At 36.9% G+C, this 22,369-nt stretch overlaps 3 protein-coding genes and 1 pseudogene across 5 annotated transcripts; 2 read left to right on the top strand and 2 right to left on the bottom strand.

The window, feature by feature from the left end:
• Positions 1-465: 465 nt before the first annotated feature.
• Positions 466-2,288, top strand: LOC110765881 (BTB/POZ domain-containing protein At3g56230). The gene is made up of 3 exons (XM_021969126.2): positions 466-815; positions 1,507-1,683; positions 1,814-2,288. Exons 1-3 carry the CDS (start codon positions 657-659, stop codon positions 2,267-2,269), a joined length of 792 nt encoding a protein of 263 aa, XP_021824818.1. The 5' UTR covers positions 466-656; the 3' UTR covers positions 2,270-2,288.
• A 1,474-nt stretch (positions 2,289-3,762) lies between these two features.
• Positions 3,763-5,541, bottom strand: LOC110765867 (transcription factor bHLH61). 2 transcript variants are annotated; one of them, XM_021969109.2, is made up of 4 exons: positions 5,278-5,541; positions 4,496-4,630; positions 4,191-4,364; positions 3,763-4,077 (listed from the first exon to the last, which is right to left on the bottom strand). In XM_021969109.2, the coding sequence occupies exons 1-4, from the start codon at positions 5,350-5,352 to the stop codon at positions 3,982-3,984; spliced, it is 480 nt and encodes a 159-aa protein (XP_021824801.2). In that variant the 5' UTR covers positions 5,353-5,541; the 3' UTR covers positions 3,763-3,981. The 2 variants fall into 2 exon arrangements, with proteins under 2 accessions (XP_021824801.2, XP_021824802.2); XM_021969110.2 differs by having other exon boundaries at positions 4,191-4,361.
• Positions 5,542-11,457: 5,916 nt separating this feature from the next.
• On the bottom strand, positions 11,458-14,037 carry LOC110765846 (putative pentatricopeptide repeat-containing protein At3g25970). The gene is made up of 2 exons (XM_021969085.2): positions 13,895-14,037; positions 11,458-13,758 (listed from the first exon to the last, which is right to left on the bottom strand). The coding sequence occupies exons 1-2, from the start codon at positions 13,970-13,972 to the stop codon at positions 11,506-11,508; spliced, it is 2,331 nt and encodes a 776-aa protein (XP_021824777.1). The 5' UTR covers positions 13,973-14,037; the 3' UTR covers positions 11,458-11,505.
• A 1,874-nt stretch (positions 14,038-15,911) lies between these two features.
• On the top strand, positions 15,912-20,477 carry LOC110765872 (uncharacterized; annotated as a pseudogene). The gene is made up of 11 exons (XR_015833557.1): positions 15,912-16,117; positions 16,652-16,803; positions 16,895-17,085; positions 17,651-18,023; positions 18,135-18,218; positions 18,376-18,874; positions 18,979-19,116; positions 19,192-19,343; positions 19,432-19,560; positions 19,697-19,841; positions 19,932-20,477. The product of XR_015833557.1 is annotated as an uncharacterized LOC110765872 (transcript).
• Positions 20,478-22,369: the final 1,892 nt, after the last annotated feature.

Here is a 22,369-nt window from a genome sequence, read left to right as displayed (position 1 = left end):
AGAGACATACAACACCAGTGGGCATCATGAACCATAACTGGGCCAATCATATTGGGAGGTGGTGTAGAAAGCAGCCAGGCTGGCTCATTTTTGGGTCAATGAAATGAAGACTAATTGAGGAAGCTTTAGAGTTGAAGTAGTTTCTGTGACGTGCTTGCCTTGTATATATTTGCTGTACTTGTAACGTTGGAAAGTCCTTTTCTTCTTCCTAACATTCCGATTCCTTCACTTGCCAATACCCATGGTATTATTGTTAAGCACTTAAATTAAAATACACTCAAAAGGAGCGGCCTACCAAAACCTCCCAATATTCCCCAACTGACAATTCTACCCTCCAACCAAAACACCTACATCATGGTCATGCATTACTAAGTGAATCCTTTCAAGGTTGGTTTGGTCTATTCACTCGAACACAAAAAAAATAGTGCAATATTCTACTCAAGGCAATCATGGTTGCTGTTCAAATTAATTAACTAGGGATATGGTGAGGTCCAACAAACTCTGGCTAGCATAAGGAACTTGGAAAAAGCCTTGGATTGAAATTGAGTACATTCAAAACAAAATTCTCAGCTTCTCCTCCTTCCCCTGCTTTTGCTTTTGCTGTAGGTTTCTGATACATATAGATATCAGGCTTAAGGAGACTAAGGCAGGCAGATATGGACTGTTCTATTTGTACTTCAATGCCGGCTATATTGAGGCCTCCAAGGAATACGATATGCTTGACATGCTACGAGGGAGCTCGTAGCGTTATCTCCTTCATAAACAAGCTTGAAAGTGCTCAAGGATCAGCTGAGAAGAAAGCAAATTTGTGTAAGGCAAGCCTCTGGTTTCAACTTTCGTCATCTTTCTTCGTTTTAATTGCTTGGATTTTGCAGACTTTGAATTTCAATGTTTCATCATTCTCTTAATTTCATAATTACTAGGAAGCACTTTTACATTAAGTCATCATACACAACTTAATACATCACATTCTTCGTTGGAAGAGTCCTTCGCTTCAACAACACTCATTTCATCGTTGAAGAGTATTTTACTTTTGAATGGGCAATTTTTTCTGGTGCATAATAATTTCGTACCATATTTCGGCCGGACACAGAATGACAAAACTTGACCCCAAAAAGTGATATAGAATGATTTTGGGTCTCTATTGGGCACCTATATATCTGGACCCAACAAATTACTTTCTGGGCCTTATTGATCCACATCTCTTATGGGCCTTTCTTTCTCAAATTGTTTCTCGGCCAAATTGTTTCTCGGCTGGATTGTTTTGGTCACATTTCAAGGGAACCTAGAATGATGGGTTATAATGAGGGGGTCCTTAATAGCCGTCCGTCCGATCCATTACAGAGTTATAATTGGACTATTGGATTGAACCCTCTTATTTGTAACCCCTCAACATAATCCTATCTTAATTTTTTCCAAAGCTTATAGACAAAAAGAAAAATGTTGCTACAAAATTCTATATAGTATCGTTTTGTGATGTGTTGCTAATTTCTTTTTCTGCTGCAGACTCTGGAGAATGTGTCAAAATGGGTGCACGATAGGAAGGATGCATCAGAGGAACTCAATGAGAAGATTAAATTCCTAAGTGGGTTTGTTGTTGCATTTAGAGATCAAATTCACACAGACATTCAACTCCACTCTGGTGATAATGGGCCTCCAATACCTGCACATAGAGCGTTATTGGTGACTCTCTCTCTCTCTCTCTCTCTCTCTCTAGTAATGTTGTCTTAACTTAGTTATTTGATTAATTACTTAATTATATATGTATGAGGGAGGAACCATTAATTATTTACATTGTTGTAATTTACTGTAGGCAATACGATCGGAAATCTTCAACAACATGCTAGACTCAGACGGGTGCAAAGCTCCACCAAACGACGCCGTAACATTGCCAGAGTTAAACCATGAAGAGCTTGAGTCTCTCTTGGAGTTCCTGTACAATGGGGACTTGCATGAAGAAAAGATGAACAAGCAGGTCTACTCCTTGTTCCTTGCAGCAGATAAATACGGAATCTCGTACCTACAGAAGCTTTGTGAGCGCCATATGCTCAAGTCTCTGAGCACAGCCAATGCTCTTGATGTTTTGGAGGTTGCAGATGTTTGTTCGTGCCTGACTTTGAAGGAGAATGCCCTGGACTTCATTGTCAAAAACATGCACGACATAGTTTTCTCAGCTAAATATGATGCATTTGCACTTAAGAATCCTCATCTTTGTGTACAGATTTCAAGGGCATCATTGATGGATGCCAAAAGAAATTCAGTTTCCTAGCTAGTAAGGGAATTATTTATGATGTTGTAATTAGACAAAATTTGCAAAACTACCACACAATCAATTGTTAAAAGTGCTTATGGGTTATGAAAGTACTTGGAATCACTTAGATTTCTAATAAAAATTTCAACATTCTTCTAATACAAAATGCTTATGAACCGATAGGTTTTTACAAAATCACTCCCAAACAAACCCTAAATAACTACCGATTAAGCAGAGCCCATGTATTAGGACAACCCAAAGCATGCATCAACCTATATACAGAGGCGGATCCACCATGGGGTCAATGGGGTCAGACGACCCCATGGCAGATCTGGAGTTTAGTGTTAGGGACTGGTTTTTGCCCTTGGAAGCCATGGAGAAGAAGAAGCTTCGGTGGCTGGGGTTCTTTTCAGTTTTTTTATTTTTAAAAACTGCCTTGCAAAACGACGTCGTTTTGGGAAATGCAATTTTTTTCAAAAGACCTAGCCAAAACGACGTCGTTTTGGTCTAGGACTTTTATTAAAAAAAAAAAAAAAGGGGCTGCAACTTCTTAACAGCAAACAGACCCGAAAACAGACCCTCCAAACTCCAAATTTTCATATTTCTCCTCCCTAACCCCAATCTCCCCATGACCTCTACCACCATCTCCTCCCTTGCCACCGCCACCAAGGGTGCTAGCTGCCGTTCACCACCAGCCATTCCCGTTGCCGCCACTATTTTTGTGAAAGTTTACAATTCAATTCAAGTAAGTTCTAATTTCTAAACCCTAAGCCTCAATTCAAATAAATGAAACCTCGTCGTGGACAATTGTAACTTGTAATATTATTTTTGACATTAATTATGAGTGAAAGTACTATCGTTTCATTTTCAATATTTTTTTCATCTTAAAAAATTATTTGGTAGTTTACACTATGACCCCATGAGTGGTCATTCCTGCATCCACCACTGCCTATATATATAACACAAACAAGCTCCATTAACAGAAAACAGAAGCCCACACAGAAACCCCCAACAAATCAACCTAATCCAAAATACAAACCCTCACCCTTCTACCCGAAACCGCGAGGAGCCAGGCAGAGGAGCCAAAATCTTCTATATCGATTTTATTATTGTTATAGCTTTATGCATGCAGGTTTTAAGGACGACACAAAAAATTCAGCACCCACACCATTCACTTATCGGCATGGTTTATAGAGTAGTTTCTTTCACAGCCAAATTAATTACTAAGATACATTAAGAACATCCAAATTAATTATAATATCTCCGAAATAATTGATCCAGTTAATTATTACTAGGATTATTTACAAATTTTTATTTTGGGAGCAGGGTAGTGGTGGGGTTGACATAAAACCAACAGCAGTACACCTTATGCAGCGAAATGTCCTTGATCGCCATCATTCCATCAAAGGCATGATTGAAATTCTAATTCTTTGACCACCCTTAAATGTCTAGTCTTTTCATGTCTTAAGAACCCCTGGTGTAATTAAGATGAGCTAACTAGCTATATATGATTGATCAAGTACTCGTAACTACGTTGTTTAAAGCTTGATTAATTCCTTGATGATCAACATTAATTCATTTCATGCCAACCTAGCTAGCTATATAGCAAAGCCACAACAAGAAAAAGGAAAGGAGAGGATTTTTTTTAATCCAAGGAAGTGGAAATTGATCTTCATCATCACAAAGATATATAAATTGCTAGCTCTAGCTATATAGCAACCGAATCTTGATTACTCGTGTTCGTTGTTTTCACTCCAGTTTTTAATAGCCACTGCCACTGCTTGCTTCACTGCATGAGCATCAATGCTCTCACCTTCTTCCTCATTCTACATTAATCCAAAAATTACCTCATTATTAGCTGCTGTCTAATGCACTAATCAATTATATATATATATATATATATAGAGAGAGAGAGAGAGAGAGATTTGAAATGCCTTACTTCTCCTCCAACTGCCTGCAACCGGAAACTGTCTGCACAGGAAACCCTAGCTTCAAGCACATTAAGACCCAAGTCTTCGAAAGCTTCCAGTACAGAGACAAGCAAACCTGGGCAGCTCTTTTCAGAAAACACATTTATCAGAAACCCCTTTTCTAGGGTTTCCACTGTAACCTGCTGAAAATTTAAGGACATACAAATTGTGACAAATTAGGCAATTGATTCATATATACAACTAAATGGAAATTAATTAAATATTCATACATCAAGTTTTAGATATGATATGAAGAAGGTGGAATTTGTAGTACCACAGGCAATGGAGTTTGGTCACTTGATGATGAACTAGTTTGCGCATTTGCAATATCTTCATTCAGTCTTTCCACCTTTTGTTTTAGGTCTTCAATGTACTTTGATGCGTCTACTATGATTGAGGTTTTGTTTAGCTGTCACACATGCACAACCAAAAATTGTGACAAACGGGAAGTTGTATATATATAATATATACATAAATTCTCCTATGCGGACGAGATATCTATATATATATATATATATATATATATATATATATATATATATATATATATATATGCTCTCATAGATTTAGATAATTAAAGAAGTACTGCCATGTAAGAACTTTTATGGTCAATATAGATTCCAAATATTCTCTCTCTTTTGATATATATAAATTTACGAAATTACACAAATATACATAGATTAATTTCCTCATCAGTTTGAAAATCAAGAAAACATAATGAGATAATTCAGAAATTACGGATTAAATTAACAAATTACAGAAATAAGTTGGTTTCATATTATAAATATTAAAAAAATTCTTCATCTGTATTTGAAATCAAGAATGAGATATTTTGAGGAGGTAAGGTCACACACATACACACATAAAAATAAAAAATAAAAAGAGGAAACCAATTGCATATATTTTGTGTTATAAGGAAAAGAAACAATAAATTATACAAAAGAACAAAATAATAGGAAACAATTTTGGGTTGGTATAAAGCATATATACAGAAAGCAACTTTAAGCCAATGGAATAAAGGAAAGGCCTGAGAAATGAATGCAGCAGGGGAATTACAGCATGAGAATTAGTAATAGAACGAAGAAGCTGCAGCTTCTCATAAAGTACCCTCTTGTGCTCCCTAGAAACCATGGAAACGGATATCGGATTCGATCTTCTCAACCTCTCTCCCTCCCTTATCTTATAAATTTCTGATTTCTCAGCTTTCTCTTTTTGCCCTCTCTCTTTCTCTTCCTTACAAACTCTCTGAAAAGCTCTGATGAAAGCCTTTTATAAGAGGGCGAGGAGCTCTCAAATCTATATGATCACCTGTTTGCTTCCCAGCACATGACTGCCTCAGTTTTTTCACAAAATAATATTGTATAACAGATAATAGATTCTGCCTGTAATTACTGACATGCCCTTCTCACGGTACAATATTGTTTGGTTTTTGGCAATATTATGACGTAGCAAGGGTTAAACATTCCTCGTAATCCTTGGGATTATTGCACATAATTAATCATTTGTATCATTCATAATAAGCTTCTAAACAAGTTTGCTTAATTTGTTGGATATATCATTTATGTGGAGACCATACAAATTCCCCGTCAATCAAATGATTCCAGAAAATGCGGAATTAGCATAAACAAATATTAGATTACGACACCATATATTTTTTACTACTCCTCCATGCTTTTCTTCTTGTTTACAATGGCGTCCACATGATAATAACGTACGAACATCCGCATACGAGAAAAATTAAATACATCATATATATTTCATTTTTAGATAAAATAAATTATATTACAATCTCGTTATCATTTTCAAAAAGTTTCCTTAGAATTTAAGCTGATAAGATCACATAGTTAATGAAATACGTTGCCAGCCACTGTCTTGAGAAGAAATTATTGATGTGTTTATATAATTTATCCTTGTGATAAAAAAAAAAGTAATCGGGATATTAAGAGTCAGTTTCACAAGCATGTTTTTGGCTGTCTGCGCAAGTTGATATGCAGAATTAAGGCCACTCGATATTAAGCTAGAAAACATTATAAGTATCGAATATGTAGAGAGAGAGAGAGAGAGAGAGAGAGAGAGAGAGAGAGTTCGTGTGTATTTCATTCATTATTATTTCATATATTTGATTATGAAGGGGGTAGAATGGGAAAAAAAGAAGTGAATGGGCGGGAGGGAATTGGAAATGGAATCATAAGGTAGCAGAGAGATCAGCTCGTGATGGAGATAGAGGGATCGAGGTGGGAGTGGCAACTGTGGATTTGTGGAAGAAGCCAACCATGGAGCCATCGAAACAAGCGAAAGAGAGAAGAAGGAAGCAACAAATTACTTTAGCTATTAGGATGGATGGATGGACTGGAGAGAATGCCTCCAAACACTCCTCACGGGGGCTTTTTTCCTTCTCCCTCTCTCCCCCCCTCCTCCAGCCGTTGCCCTTTTTGTCCTCTTTCTCTCTCTCTTCCTCTCTCTCTACACGTGCCATTTCAACCTTCTTCATCTCTAAACTCCATCTCCATAATATATTTAATTTCTTGGAAACGCAAATTAATAATATCTACCATGCATGCAACAATAATTTAAAGTAAATTATTCCTGTGCATGAGGACAGTAGCTTTCCATCCTTTTCTAACTTCTAACTAGCTATAGCCTATATATATATATATATATGTGTGTATTAACCTTTTTTACTTGATTGTAAGACAAATTCATATACATGTATGTATATATATATATATACGTGTGTGTATGCAGTGCAGGAGGGTTTGCAGGAGCTAGTACTTGTTGATTCCAGCATTGTCTCCAGTGGACACAGACAAATCACGTACCAACTCTATTCACATGTGTGCCCATTAATCATTACAACCAAACAATACTCTCCATACACATACCCTGCCCCAAACTTGTCTCTTGCCCTCCATAAAAATAAATAATTATAAATAAATAAAAGTAATATTTCTTGCACTTCCTAGCCATATATACAGTTTCAATTTCTAGAGTGTACGTTTTAAATTTTTAGATTGCTAGCCTAGCTAGGTTTCCCTCTCCCCAACTTAATTTTAAAAAAAATAAAAATTAATCATGTGTGTTTTGCTTTTGCAGTAAACAGACACTACTACAATTAAACCATCACTGTGTTTTTTATAAAACCGTCGTGGTATATCATCTTATACACTACTAAAATGGAGTTGCGTTGGGTTGATTTTTAAAACACGCGTGCTTGTCAATTAACAAAACGTCGTCTTTTAAAACACGCTAAACAAAAGGGCCACTTAAGTGATGTGATTTTTCCTTGAATATATAAATTGTGGTGACTCTGAGGTTAATAATTTGTTTTGTCTCCATGAAATTGTATCGACAACTTGTAATATATATGCTGGAAGGCATATATATGTGAATCAAAGATACTGATCACTTGAATAGTTTGTCCAATGAGCGTGACCCGATGCTTATCGATATGATAATACTCATGAAAAGTAGGAAAAAACAAATTAACAGATAAGCAGTTTGTCTTGATACCTTTGAAACCTATTAGCTATAGCAATTCTTCATCAAATTGAAGTGACTGCTTTCATTTTATTTCTTCAGTGCTGTCCAATTCTTCCTCACCAGGTTTTGTAAACCTTTTTTCTTTCACCAACCATTACTATTTTTTTAATAACCATCTACTTCTAAATGAAGTTGATTTTTCAAAAAAGCACTTTGAAAATAGATGCAAGATATCGTGAGGTGCATGGAACTCCATATGATATGATTGACAGTGGATAAATTCATAATTAATTATAATTTTACATATAAAGAAAGAGAGCTTAATTACATCGGCTTTGAGCTGAATAATATATGCTACTCTCTCTCTAGGGCTTGTTAGTTGCCAAAAAGTTGGAGGTTGATGGAGAGAAGATTCTTTTAGGATTTGATTGTTCTCATGCTTCTATGTTCACCCCTCGTCCTATTTCCCCATCCACCATGTAAATTTGAAAAAACACAATCCTAAAGTTCTCTCCGTCTCAAAAAGAAGGCATTTGATAGAACAATCGCATAACTTGAGCAAAAAGCTGTAGTTGAAGCAATGGCCAATGAAGAGGTGCTTTAGAAATTGGGCAATCTACTACCAAAAAAAAAGAAGGGAAGGCATAGAGAGAAATTGGCCAATGGTGGGTGGGAAAATAGGACAGGGATGGAAATAACAACACTCCTTAATATTTATAATTCATAATCTCATTAAAAGTTGATGTGAGTTAATTATGGCACATTACTGACCTGTACGCGTTTTGGTGTCTATATTGTATATATCCAATTCATCATGTGATGAAACAATTCAAAATGAAAAAAACAAAATTAACAACAAAAGAATTGGAACCCATTTAATTAGGGCACAATCATGCAGCAAAAGTATTACTTTATTGAGAAATGTTTCTCGTGACATTCCATATTATTAAAAATAAAAAAACAGAATAAAAATCTCATATAATGACAAGCCATACCTCAATCACCACATAGAGCCATCGTTTTACAATGCTTGACACCAATCTGTGCTCCTTCATAAGGCTCCAAAATTTCGTAATTCATTCGAAATAAATAAAAAAACCAAATAAATATTTACTATCATCTATACATTTACTAGTTTTTTTCTTTGTATAAACAAATTATCCTTAGTATAGTAGTATATAGGATTCTTGTGACTTGCTAGCAAAACTCACGTGAGTTGCACTTCGGGAAAGTACATTCACATGCAAATGTGACAATGGAAACAAAATTCCATCGAAGTATAAAGTTGAGTGATAAGTGCCTCTGTTGTTCATGGAGAGAGAGAGAGAGAGAGAAAGAGAGAGAGTTCTTGTTGGCAATTGAAGAATCTACATGCAAAGGATAATATATATATATATAAATAACAATACCCAAAAAGTTTGGTTGGATTTATATCATATATAAATACATCAATATAACACGAAACTTGTAGCTCAAGTTGTTAAGAGCAGTTATCCTTATAAAGTCCGAGGTCGTGTGTTCGAATTAAGGTTTTCATTGTGCATATGCATCCCCCACACTGAAGAATAAATGGTCACTGTCCAAACGTCGCCATTCTAGAATTCTAGCTTACATCTAATGCCTACAAATATTGCCTTGCTGTAAATAAGCTTCTTGTGTACCGAGAGAGCACCCATGCAAACAAACCAAGCCTTAGACCTCATACAGCTATATTGCCTTGTCCTCTTTCATCCCAAAACAAATTATCTTCTGCCAAATATATTGAAAATGATATCACCATGTATTGTTTTCTTCTCTAACACCCACGTTCTTAGAAAATTCAAAACATCATCACCTGATTAATTAGCTTCAATAATATGAAATTAATTTCGTATAAACAAAAGGGCTTGTTGGTTGGTCACTGGTCAATCGGTCTATTGACTCCATTCTCTGGTAGGCCACAGTACAAAAATTGTACGACAGTTCAAGATGTGAATCGAATGGAAATATATTCACAATTTGCTGAAGCATTTAGCTATCTACACTTTGAAAAAAAAATAAAAAAAATTACTGTAATTAATTTTGGAGGTGACTAGAAATCTGTACCCATCATCTTGGAGGTGACCTAAGTAGAAGACAAACAATCGTCTATATTTAGCACATCATTGTTGTGCATGGCATTCAATCACAGAGGTACTACTTCGAGTTGAGCAATTCTACCCCACTGATCTTGACAATAAATAAATAAAATAATAAAATAATAAAAATATAATATGCAAAAACTTGAGGTCACGGGGTTGGTTGTAGGTATCGAACATGACATAATTGCAATTACAATGATGAGAGAAAAGAAAATAATTTTGTGAAAGTTGTATAATGTGTGTCTTGTTCATCACATGTAACGAAACCAGCAAAGATCCTCGCAGCGATGGCAGGAAATTTATATATATCTTAAGAGCTGCTAAGCCCACCATGTATGATGTATATGTGACTATGTACAATACAAGCAAGAGACATCTCAGAAGGGTGTTTTCAACTGTTGCTGTCTTTTTGTGTTGGCGTTGCAACTTTTCTTAAGCAAGCCCCACAAGATAGGAGAAACTTTTGAGATTTTGCAATAATGGAAATTGGATTGGAGGAGAAGCAAGCAAGAGTAAAAAGCTGCTGCCAAGTAACTTTCCTCGAACGAGCACTTTAAGTCGCCGGATTCATGACTTCCCCCATTCATTGTAAGTAAATATGTCATAGTGTAAACTAAAACCCTTTTAGCCAACTTCTAGATGGATATGCCAGCAGACTCCAAAGAAGATTTATTGAGAAAAGACTGGTGTTTTCTTTCCTGCTTTTATTCTGGTGTTAAGAACATAAAGATAAAAGTTTTGCTGTTGCTTTAACACATATAATACAAGGCACATAATCTTCAAACAGGCGCATATGAATGATTGAACACTCGATGATTTGTAACGAGTTCCTTCAGTGAATGTACAGTTTGGATAAAATGAGTCCCACCGCATATAACACTCGGGAAAAAAAAAAAAGTAGGGAAAGCAGCAATGATGACTTAACCAAGATTGCTTTTTTCGGAATCAATAACAGAAGCCAGGCTTATTTCACCGGCTCAGGACATAAAGCAAAGCTTATCTAACCATATCAATCATGCCTGACTTCGGAACAGGATTTTCACCGGTTTTTTTTTCCGCAAAGGTTGGGTGCTTCCACCTGAATCCTTCTGCACATCATTGAGGATTTTGCATTTTGTATCAAATGATTTGTATTGGTGGATGGTGTTCAATGGTTGAGCAGTCCCAGGGTCCTTAACACGAACTCAATTCTGCCGCTTGACCCTGTACAGAGCACCTTGAGTACATCTGCCTGTGCCCAATAAACTCTCTGTGGTCAAGAAGCCTATATCCACCATAAACCAATTGCACAATGAAATCAACATTCTATTATACATCAGCATGGATTATTTTGGAATATGTTCAGGAGCCCACAACTCCAAAAATGCCCAAGCTGTACAGTCCTATGGTCAGTTTGTTAACCCCAACATCATATCATTGGACCATTCAACAGAAATTTTATGGGTTTTACATCCGTAGCCTGTATTTACCCTGGACGCACTGCTCCCAAGCCTGAAAGAGGAGCTGAGCAGGTGGAAAAAATCATTAAATGCACTTGGCACCTCAATTTCATCATCTAAAGATTCATTTGCTCTTTGTTGCTGCAGCTTTTCTCTATCTTGATCACAAATTTTTTGTTCCACTACTTGAACAGATATACCAGAAATATTGGATATATTTATAAAATTAATGTTTTCATGTGAGCTTATCCAGGAATCCCCATATTTTCAACCAAATTCACATCTTGCAATACATAACTCAAGTCTGGAACGTAACCCATGGACTTAAGCTTCACTCTCAGTTCTTCTAACTTTGCATATATCTCATGCTTTTCTGGATGTTGTCGATCCCCTGCATAAAATTTGTGGATTCTACCTTTCACAGAAATCCAACTACAACCTGGCTCCTTTTTCACACCTCGGTCTTTCATCACATCTCTCAAACTAATTCCATCTTTATAACTCCCTGTCCCCATATAAGTGTTGGATAGAAGAACATAGGTAGCTGAGTATTCTGGCCTAACTGAAAGGATCTTCTCAGCTACAATCTCCCCCAACTCAACATTTTCATGTACTCTACATGCTCCCAACAAAGTCTGCCAGACCATTTCATTGGGCTCAATTGGCATCCTTTTTATGAACTCCACTGCATCATTAAGACGGCCCACACGACCTAAGAGATCAACAATACAAGCATAATGTTCCATCTTTGGCACCACACCGTACAATTTTTCCATTACATGAAAATGATAGAGACCTTCTTCTACCATACCACGGTGGCTGCATGCAAACAGAACACACAATAAGGTAACATCATTGGCCTTCACACCCATCTGCTCCATTCTCTTAAAGAGTTCAAGGGCATCCTCCACAAGCCCATGTTGAGCATATCCTGATATAATAGCAGTCCACGAAATTGTATCTGGCTCAGAAATCCTCTCAAAGACCTCTTGTGCCTCAGCTATATTACCACATTTGGCATACATATCGATTAGGGCACTTTCTATACACTTTTCAGTGTCCAAGCCAGCCTTGCAAAGGAGGCCATGGACTTGTTGACCATACTCAAGTAAACAAAGGCTGGCACATGCAACAAGCACACTAGAAAAGGTAAACTGATTCGGCATAAAGCCTTCTTCCCTCAATTTTGAGAAGATTGTCAGTGCATCCTCCCATTCAGAACCTTGAGAATAAGCAGTCACCAGTGTTGTCCAAGACACTAAATCTCTCTCTTCTATCCTGTCAAAGACCTTCTGTACGTCTTCCAGCAACCCACATTTGGCATATGCATCAGCAATTGCATTGGAGACGCTTGTAACCTTCATTTCTATCCCTGACTTTAAAACCATCCCGTGAATTTGCTTTCCAAATTGCAAACACTTTAACTCTGCTATTGCATTGAACACACTGCAGTAAGTGTAAATGTCTGGTTGTATATTTTTCAGGCACATTTTCACAAAGAGCTCCATCGATTTTTGGCTGTGACCACATTGTGAATAGCCAGAAATCATTGCATTCCATGGTGGATTGACTCCACAGCTGGTGAAATTCAAGTCAAAAACAGATCTTGCATCAGACAAAGACTTGCATTTGGAGTACATATCAATGAGAGCGGTTCCCACTAGAACACTAGACTCCATTCCCAATTCAGAGGCATAACTGTGAACCACTTTGCTCTTGTTAACATCACCTAACTTCCCGACTGCTTTTGAGACACTGATGAGTGTATACATATTTGGTGTAATTCCTTCTTTCGTCATTCTTAGAAAATGATCAAATGCTTCAAAATGAAGACCATTTGATGTCAACCCTGAAATCATTGCATTCCAGGAGACTTTATTATGTTCTGTCATAGTATTAAACATCTTACATGAATCCTCAATCTTTCCGAATTTTGCATACATGTTAAGGAGAGATGTACTTACAAAAGTATCAGATGCAAAGCCTCTTACAAAAACCTGGGCATGCACCATTTTGCCCAGTACAATACAATCTAAACCAATGCATGTCTGCACAATTGCGGAATATGCGAACTTGTCTGGTAAAATTCCACTGTTCACCATCTCGGAAAAGAACTTAAATCCATCGAGAAAGAAGCCGCTTTCAGTCGACCCAACAATCATAACTGTCCAAGAGAATATGTTCCTACATGACATTTCATCAAACAATCGACGAGCTGTGCCAAAATCCGAGCATTTCGAATAGGCATGAGCTAGATGATTTAAAACTACCAGCAAGTTTCGGTCCGAAAGCTCAGATTTTAACACAAACCCATGAACAGCCTTTGCTTGTTTTACAGACCCCATGTCCTCACAACCATGTAGGATGTCAATTAAGGGTTGAATTTGAGACTTTGGCTGAGTTTCATTAATACCAATTGAACTGGGAAATTTGCTTCCATATGTTCCATTTGGTTTCTGGGTTGTTGGAGATGATAGAGTTAAAGTTGAATTTTGAGTCTGCGATAGATAAATTTGATAATTTTTATTACTATATGATTAACGAACATGAAGTTGACAAAGACAAAAGAGACCAAAAAAAGCACAGAAGAGAAACAACACAAACGGAGAGAGAGAGAAAGATGGTGTTGCTTACTTTGTTTTTGGAAGTTGATGTGGGCAGAGCCAGAGAATGAGCAGGTTGAGGAAAGCCCAGTTTGACGATGAGACTCATAGCCCACTGAGAGTAGCGCAGTTGATGAGGTTCATATGCAGTAGAATCTTGTGCTTTGAAGCTTCTTTTCCTAATATCGGAAATATTCCCCAAGCGAGAAGGCGACTATTTTGGTAAATAGATGAAAATATAAAAATTAAATAAAAATAATATTAAAGCGTATAGCCGCGCGGCTATACTAGTAAAATATTCTAATAGGGTTATAGCCGAACGGCTATCCTTTTAAAATATTAGAATATATTACAGAGTATAGCCGAGCGGCTATACTATTAAAATATTCGAATTTACTTAAAGCGGATAGCCGAACGACTATACTTTTTATAATATTCTAATATATTTAAAGAGTATAGCCATGCGGCTATATTATTAAAATATTGGACTATATTTAAAGAGTATGGCCGAGCGGCTATACTCTTTAAATATTCTTATATATTTAACGAGTATAGCTATATCCAAAAGTATCTGGTCCTTTGGAGTCTATGGGATCAATGAAAGTACAAGATTCGTCCATTGTTCACAACCAGGCCATTACTACTCTTAGCCAAGATGACGAGTTTTCGTTTAAGAAGAGTTTCCCAAAGCTAATATTATGGTCTTTGATTCTACTTTTCGTGATGGGGTTCATAGCTGGTGGTTTTATTCTAGGTGCAGTCCACAATGCATATCTCTTCATTGTGGTTGTGATCCTTTTTGGTGCAGTTAACTTGATTATAAACTTGATATCATCACCCAGCGACAAGCTCCATTTTTCTTTCAATTCTCTTTATGATAAACTAGTTTTGCTGCAGGCTTGAGCGCCTTAGTTACCTCTCTGCTTAGGCTAATGCAGTCAACCACAATGGAATGTTTTCTCTCTAAGGTCTAAAGCTGGAGCAAACACAAAGAGGCATAGGGCTCATTTAGTAATCGTCACTGATGACTGCTGAGTCTTAAATTTGAATAGTAGGGCCTGTGTAATTTCCCGGGCGCATATAGAGATCATCTGGTTCTGTCTCAGCAAGCCATGCATACTCCTTTGCCTTACCACCATCTATCTTAATTCCGTTCAATGTAGCTACAGTGTTTAGCAGACAACTATAATTATCAGTTTTCATAATTTTTTTCTCTTTTCTTTTCTTTTCATGCGAATAAGTTCACTAAGGAAAGAAAACTCTGACTAGAAACCAAAGCTACTTACCAAAGGCAGTATACGGGTAATCGCGGTAGTAGGTACATTTTCTGCCTCCATAATGCAGATTTAATAAATAGAAACTAATTTTATATTTTTAAAATTTTTAAAAAAACCTCTCCCGATGAAAGTTTGTCGGCACAGGTCTATGTCGGTGAAATTTCCCGGATTAAATATTCTTTTTAAAAAGTATCGCCACTCGGCAATACTATTTATATATTAAAAAAAGGACAAGCCCAGCGCCTAGGTGCCACGTGTCAAAAAGGTAAAGCCGGGCGGCTATACTATTTTTTAAAAAAATAGGCAAAACGAGTATAGCCGCATGGCTATACTCTTTACTCTTTCCTAAAAAATTTCAAAAAATTCTAGTATATATAAAAGACCCTCCCAGCGCCTATGCGCCAGGTGACAATTAGAAAAAATGAGTACAGCCGATCGCCATACTATTTTTTAAAAAATAATTAGGGAAAAATTGAGTATACCCATTATTGATAAGGAAATAAATGGAGTAAAGCTTTAAGTTCTAGATAGAAAAAAAGAAAAGAGGGGGAATGTATAAACAGACATGGAGATTACCTCTGATTCTTCTGTGTCTAGTTTATGAGATATGGCGTCTGCAAGAACATGCTTCTCAAGTGCTGTTGTGAGGGGAAAAAGAAAAAAAAAAGATGCCAGGGCTATACTATTTAAATATTATTTGACCAGTATAGCCGTTCGGCTATAATATATAAAATGGCTATACGAGCTTTTACATTTCCCCCCCTGCTTGGCTCGCTTCACTGAATCACTTCCCATCAGAGTCTTCAAGTTCAAGGCCAAAAAAGTGGTGGGCAATTCCTCAATTGAGCTCTCACGGTGTCTCTCAAGAAATCAAAGAAAAGCAAGAAAGATAGGAAATTGACGAAAAACTTAAGCTTGGTTCCAGTCGAGCCTAAAGCCGCAGACTCTGACTGGTGGGATAGTTTGTTCAACCCAAGGTTTTTCTTTTCACTAAGCTTAGTCTCCAATTACTCTGCTTCCTGCTTTTTAGTGGAATGCATTCAGATCACTTGTAGTTTTAACTAAATTATCTTTATATTTTGCTTATTTTGGAAAATCTATGATGCACATAAATCTAGAACAGGTGGTGGATTTTGTTCTGTAATGTTAAATTTGGTAATGATGTCCATAATTAGAGCTCAAAACCTATGAACTGTGCTTTTGTTCAGTTAGGCTGTTGGAAAAACGGCCTAGGCGCTAGGCGGCCGCCTAGGCGGGTCCTCTCTTTTTTTTCCCGACTTTATCTAAATTATGAACTCGCTTCAATTTCTGATGGCCGCTATACGAAATTGGCTTTTGATTATGTGTTTTGCATCCTGAAAAGAGAAAGATGTGGTCGAAAAGTTATTACTAGAGGGATCAATAGAGATTTTAGCTTGTAAAAGTAGTATTTAATTGTTAGGAATCTGGTTTGGCCTAAGTTGGATGAGTAGTTGGAAATCCTGACTGAATCAGACTTGGGGAATATACAGACAAAGAAACACATAGTCGGGCTTTGCTTGTTGTCATAGACTATGAAGCCGCAATTCACCTCTGGAAGGTTGACAAGTTTGACTTTGTTGTCTGCATGAGTGCCTATATCGGCGTTGTTTTTGGCAGCGTTGAAATTGAACTAGTCTTAGCGGTACGTATCATTATTGTGTCTGACAATAACACTATATCTAACAACTTAAAACTACGCATTAGAACTAATATTTCTTTTTTCTTCTGTGTAGGTTGCAATATCTGTGATCAGGGTACTTTTGTTTGTGGCAAGGCCAAGGACTTTGGTTCAAGGAAACTGTTCGAATTCCATGGTTTACAGAAATGTTGAGCAGTATCCCAATGCAAAGAATGATCCTGGAATTCTCATACTTGAGATTGATGCTCCCATTTACTTTGCAAATACCAACTACTTAAGAGAAAGGTACTAATTAATTAAACCTGAGTAAGAACTAAAGATTTGGGGCTTAAGATAGATAATAGGGACTAAGGTTTTGTTGAGTTGTTCTTGAGGTGGATGTACTATCTTTTTGTTTTCTAGTCATGTTTATGTTCTAGTGAGCCAGAACTAAATATTTGGGGCTTAAGATAGATAAGTGGCTTGTCTATGGGATTGGGAAAGAGACATCCCACTTTGTTTGAGAAGGTTTGAATCAGACATTTGATTTTTATGATGATTGCACAAATTTTCATCTACAAATTGATTGAATAACTAGTGTAGTGCTTCAAGTTACTAGTCGCTTCTAACCAAGGTGCTTTCTGATAGTGCCACCATACTCATTAAACATAGAGACCTCTGTGTGTCATCCGTTTGATTCTAATAATTTCCAAGTGTTAAGTTGGTTAACTGGCCTAGCGTTTGAGCCATAAATTACTGAATCAGTCTCATGATGAAAGAATTGATTGCGTTCTCATGATTATTTGTGATCATAGAAACTACTTTCCAGAAATCCTTTAATCTTCTCTGATGTAGTTTGAATCATTTGTAGGCACACAGGTTGGAGAGGACTTGATGAAGGCATCGTTGTTGTTGGGACTTGCATGATTTAAAAGCTACAATGGCTGGTTGCATGTCAACCCCATCCAAAACAATTAAATCACGGAAAAAACACTGTCAGCGGGTCATCAAACGCCATAGAAAGGCAACCTGCTCCGCTTCAGATGGTACCAAGAAAAGAAATACCAGTTTCAAGAAAATAAATAGTGATGCAGGAGCTCGCATGAGTGACTATGCTGTCAGTGAGTTTGTTCATGTGGACTTTGAGAATGGTGCAACAACTACTCACAGAAGAACTAAGGTTTCTTATTCAACATTCCATCTTACCCAGCAACAATGGCACCACAGTCAATATGATTTGAATGGTGTGTGATTTCTTTCATCAGATTTCAACTCTCTTTCAATTTCAACCAATAGTGCTGACAAGAAAATTTATAGCTCTTGAATCTCATATTTTGAAAGTTATTCATTTGCAGTAATTTTCCAAGAGGAAGCTTGGTTTGACTCAGTGAGTATTCTGGAGTCTCACTCGGATGATGACTTTATCAGTATACATGGAGGTATTGGCCATCAGCCTGTAACTACATATTACAGAATGAAAGCCTTTTGGTCTTGTTTGAATGCAAAACGTCATTACTACTTAAGTAATTTTTCTTGAGCTACTTATTGGAAAAGGATTTTCTATTGTTTTCTTAATTTTCTTCTCTTATTCTACAGATGGTTTTCCATTAGCAAGCAATCTATTCGGGAATATCTCAAGTGGCCAAGTACTTCAGTATGAAAGATCTGCTCGCTTTGTTGATAATGGGTGTAAGTATGAAGAATACCAAAGCTATATGAAAATAGATGGAGGTAAATCAGATAAAATCACAGGCAAAGATGAGCGTAGGGAATCAAATCGGTTTTCGCTTATTAGTACCCAGGGCTATGTACTTTCTCGCTTAGGGAAGGCTGATGAAGTTTGCAGTAAGAGGAAGAATATATTAGATCACTCTTATGGAAGCTTTGAAGGACTTATAGAGGATGGACGTGATTCTAATGAAAAAATTCAAGACAAAGACCTAAAATCCGGCTTAGCTCGATTGGTACCTTCTGTAAGTTTCAATGATAAGATTCGAACAGAGTTTGGTTCCGCAGTCCCAGAGAAAGCCATCAGCCGTTTTCAGACTTTCTTTTAAAAGGAGATCCTCTGATGCAGAAGAAACCATTGAACAATGTAAGTATTCAAATAATTCAATTTTCTTTGAATAGAAAGAAAACTTAGAATATTGGGATTGATGTACTTGTATATTACTGAACATTTCAATGATATATCCACAGGTCAATCAAAAAGGTTTTTGTATCGGGCTAGACCAGGATATGTCATTCCATGTTGTAGAGTAGAGAAGCCGACTTCAAGATCTTGGTCTGAGATTCCACCCTCAACTTTTAAATTCCGTGGTGAGAACTATTTCAAGTATGACTTTGGTTTTTTCTTTTGTCAAAACCAACCTTAACTGAATTTAGACATTTGCAACTAATTACTCTGTTCTGCCTTGCTAAAGTCAACTGCTCCGAACTACAGTCCATATACTCCAATAGGTGTTGATGTGTTTGTATGCCCCAAAAAGATACATCACATTGCCCAGCATCCTGAGCTTCCCAAAGTGAAAGCAAATGGGAAAGTGTTCATTGTAAACATACAGGTATTTTTTCAGAATTAATTTATCTTGTTATGTTTTGTTTGTTATATTTTGGCAATATCTAATGATATTGCTCTGCGCCTTGTTGCAGTTGCCTACTTATCCTGCTACAATGTTTCTTGGTGATAGTGATGGAGAGGGGATGAGTCATGTAATGTATTTCAAAGTTTCTGAGAATTTTGATAAAGACATCTCTCCTCAATTCCAAGACAGCATCAAGGTAACTTCATTTTGTATGCAACTTCACCATTTGGATAGGCATGTACTTTATTCTGATGTACTCTCCCTGATGGAAATGTGATCTTATGTTCTATTGGAACACTCAGTCTTTTGATATATTTGAATGATGCTTTTAGAAAATGGTTGACGATGAGACTGAAAAAGTTAAAGGATTGGCAAAGGACTCCACTGTACCATTTAGAGAAAGACTAAAGATCTTGGCTGGGGTGGTAAATCCTAGGGATCTCGGTCGGAGTTCTGCTGAGAAGAAGCTTTTACAAGGTAAACATTGAACATTTATGTTGCTGAGTGTTAAGATGATGAAACATAAAAACCATGTTGTTTGACTTTATCAAGCTCTCTCACGTGCAGGGTCCTAACTACTTTGAGATTGATCTGGACATTCATCGCTTCAGCTACATATCAAGGAAGGCTCTGGAATTGTTTCACTTAAAGAACGGAATAGCCGGGCGGCTATACTTTTTAAAAAATCTCTTGCGAGATACTGTTTATGGAGTATAGCCGCGCGGCAATACGTTTAAATATTCTATTTATAGCTTATAGCCGAGCGGCGATACTGTTAAAATATTCTTTTTATGGAGTATAACCGCGCGGCTATACTCCCTTTTAAAATATTCTATTTATAGAGTATGGCCGCGCGGCTGTACTCGTTTTTTTCTTAATTTATGTTAAAAATAGTACATCCACGCAGATATATATACTCGTTTTTTTCTCGGCCATACTCGGTTTTTTCCTAATTTATTTTAAAAATAGTACATCCACACAGCTATATATACTTGGTTTTTTCTAATTTTATTTGTAGTATTGCCGCTAGGCTATACTCGTGTTTCACTAATTTTAAAAAAAAATAGTATAGCCGGGCGGCTGTGCTGCTTTTGACACGTAGCGCCTATTCAATAGGCGGTTCTTTCTTTATAGGCTTAAATGCTAAAATGTTGTGTTGTACTCATTTGGCCAATTTAATTCCTGTGTTCTATTCCGTTAGTCAATGTTGTCTATTCCGTCAAATTAACTTAAAACATTCATTAAAGCTTTAAAAATTAATTAAAAAAATTAATGAGTTCAGTTTACAGATAAATAAAAAATTATGAACACAAATAACAAAATTAAATATAATTACATAATAAAAAATCTGGAAACCCAACAGCCTCTATGCCCTTCTCTCATGCCGCCCACCGAGAACTAAATCAAGACTAGGCCTCCATTCTAGTTTGTTGCCATACTCACCGCAAGGAGCATCATTCTCATTTGGCAAGTAAGTACAGTTACATCCCCAGGAAAAAGCAAGGAAAGCTCGATGATGTTAGTCCAACGGTTGGCTTGATGCCATGAAATCATCTTCACCTCCCTGGAAGAAGCTCAATAAGGATTTCAATGTTGAGGTTGCTTGAGATGATGTTGATAATGCTTACTGCTTTGGATGGTATATTTGATTCTCTTTTAATAACTTTACAGTTTATATCCGTTTGTTCTTGTATGACTTTGAACTTAATTCGTCTTGTGCTTTCTATGATGATGCAGCTTAAGCAGCCATCAGCGCTGAATTCATTCAAGCGCATTACAAATTCTGTGGGGGTGGGTGAGAGAGAGAGAGAGAGAGAGAGAGAGAATAGGGTGGTGGTTGGGACTGCTCATGGGGGTTACGTTGGTGGGTGTGGTGGTGGTGGCGGCATGAGAGAAGAAGGGCATAAAGGTCGTTAGGTTTCCAGAGTTTTTTTTTTATTCATATTTTTTTTATTTTGTTAATTGAACTGAATAATTTTTTTTTTACTTATAAAAATTGCAAGTACACCACATGGACTAAATTGGCCAAATGACTATAACACAGGGACCATTTTAAAAATTAAATATTAAAAACTGTATAGCCGCGCAGCTATACTCGTTAAAATAAAATTAAAAATAGTATAGCCGCGCGGCTGTATCGTAAAAATAATGAAACCAGTATATCCGCATGGCTATACGCTTTAAAAATAAAATAATAATTAAAAATAGTATAACCGCGCGGCTATACTATTTAATATGACGCGAAGCTTGCACTCGCAGTCAGGGGCGAAGCTGTGTTAAGGCCAGGGGTGGTCTTGGCCCCCCAATGTATTTTACCCATTTGAATGTATATATTGGATGTGGTAACAAATGCAAAGAAAAATTGCTATACTTAAGCCTATGGCCCCTCATCACAAATCAATACTTATCAAAATTGTATTTCAATATGAATATAATAGTAAAATCATACTACATTTATGAAAGAAAACCACTCATTTCAATTTAGTGCTTTTGTAGGCAATAGTTTACTCAATAGGCCAAAAAAAATATACAACTAAACTTTTTGTGTTTAACGTTTTGGCCCCCTCAAATATAAAATCCTAGCTCCGCCCCCGGAGTCACAGTCATAGCCATTTCGCGGAAGACTACATTTCGGTGGGCTTACTTTTTAAATATATTCGAAAGGAACACGAAGCTTGCACTCGCAGTCATAGCCATTTCGCGGATGACTCATTTCGGTGAGTGCGTTTGCTGTGGTTTCTCTTGTTTGGTTGTTGGGAAAATGTCGGGAAACCATGAAGAAATTGAGTAATTTGTTTACTGGAATTATGTTTGACGTTTAAAGAGCAACACCAGAGACATATAGAGACGTTTTTGCTCCTTTCTTTTGGTTTGGGCCGGCTACCGCCACAAGACGAGATTCAGCTTTAGATGGTTCTGCTCCTAAATCCTAATGGGTTGTTGGAGAAATACCACTCGACCAGTCCTGCTTATTATTCTGCTTTAAGGGAAAATGATTACCTCTA

Source organism: Prunus avium, chromosome 2 (assembly GCF_965620075.1).
Source record: "Prunus avium chromosome 2, drPruAviu1.hap1.1, whole genome shotgun sequence".
Classification (NCBI taxonomy): Eukaryota; Viridiplantae; Streptophyta; class Magnoliopsida; order Rosales; family Rosaceae; genus Prunus; species Prunus avium.
Note: the sequence above shows the minus strand (reverse complement) of the source record. Positions and strands in the feature narration are given on the sequence as shown.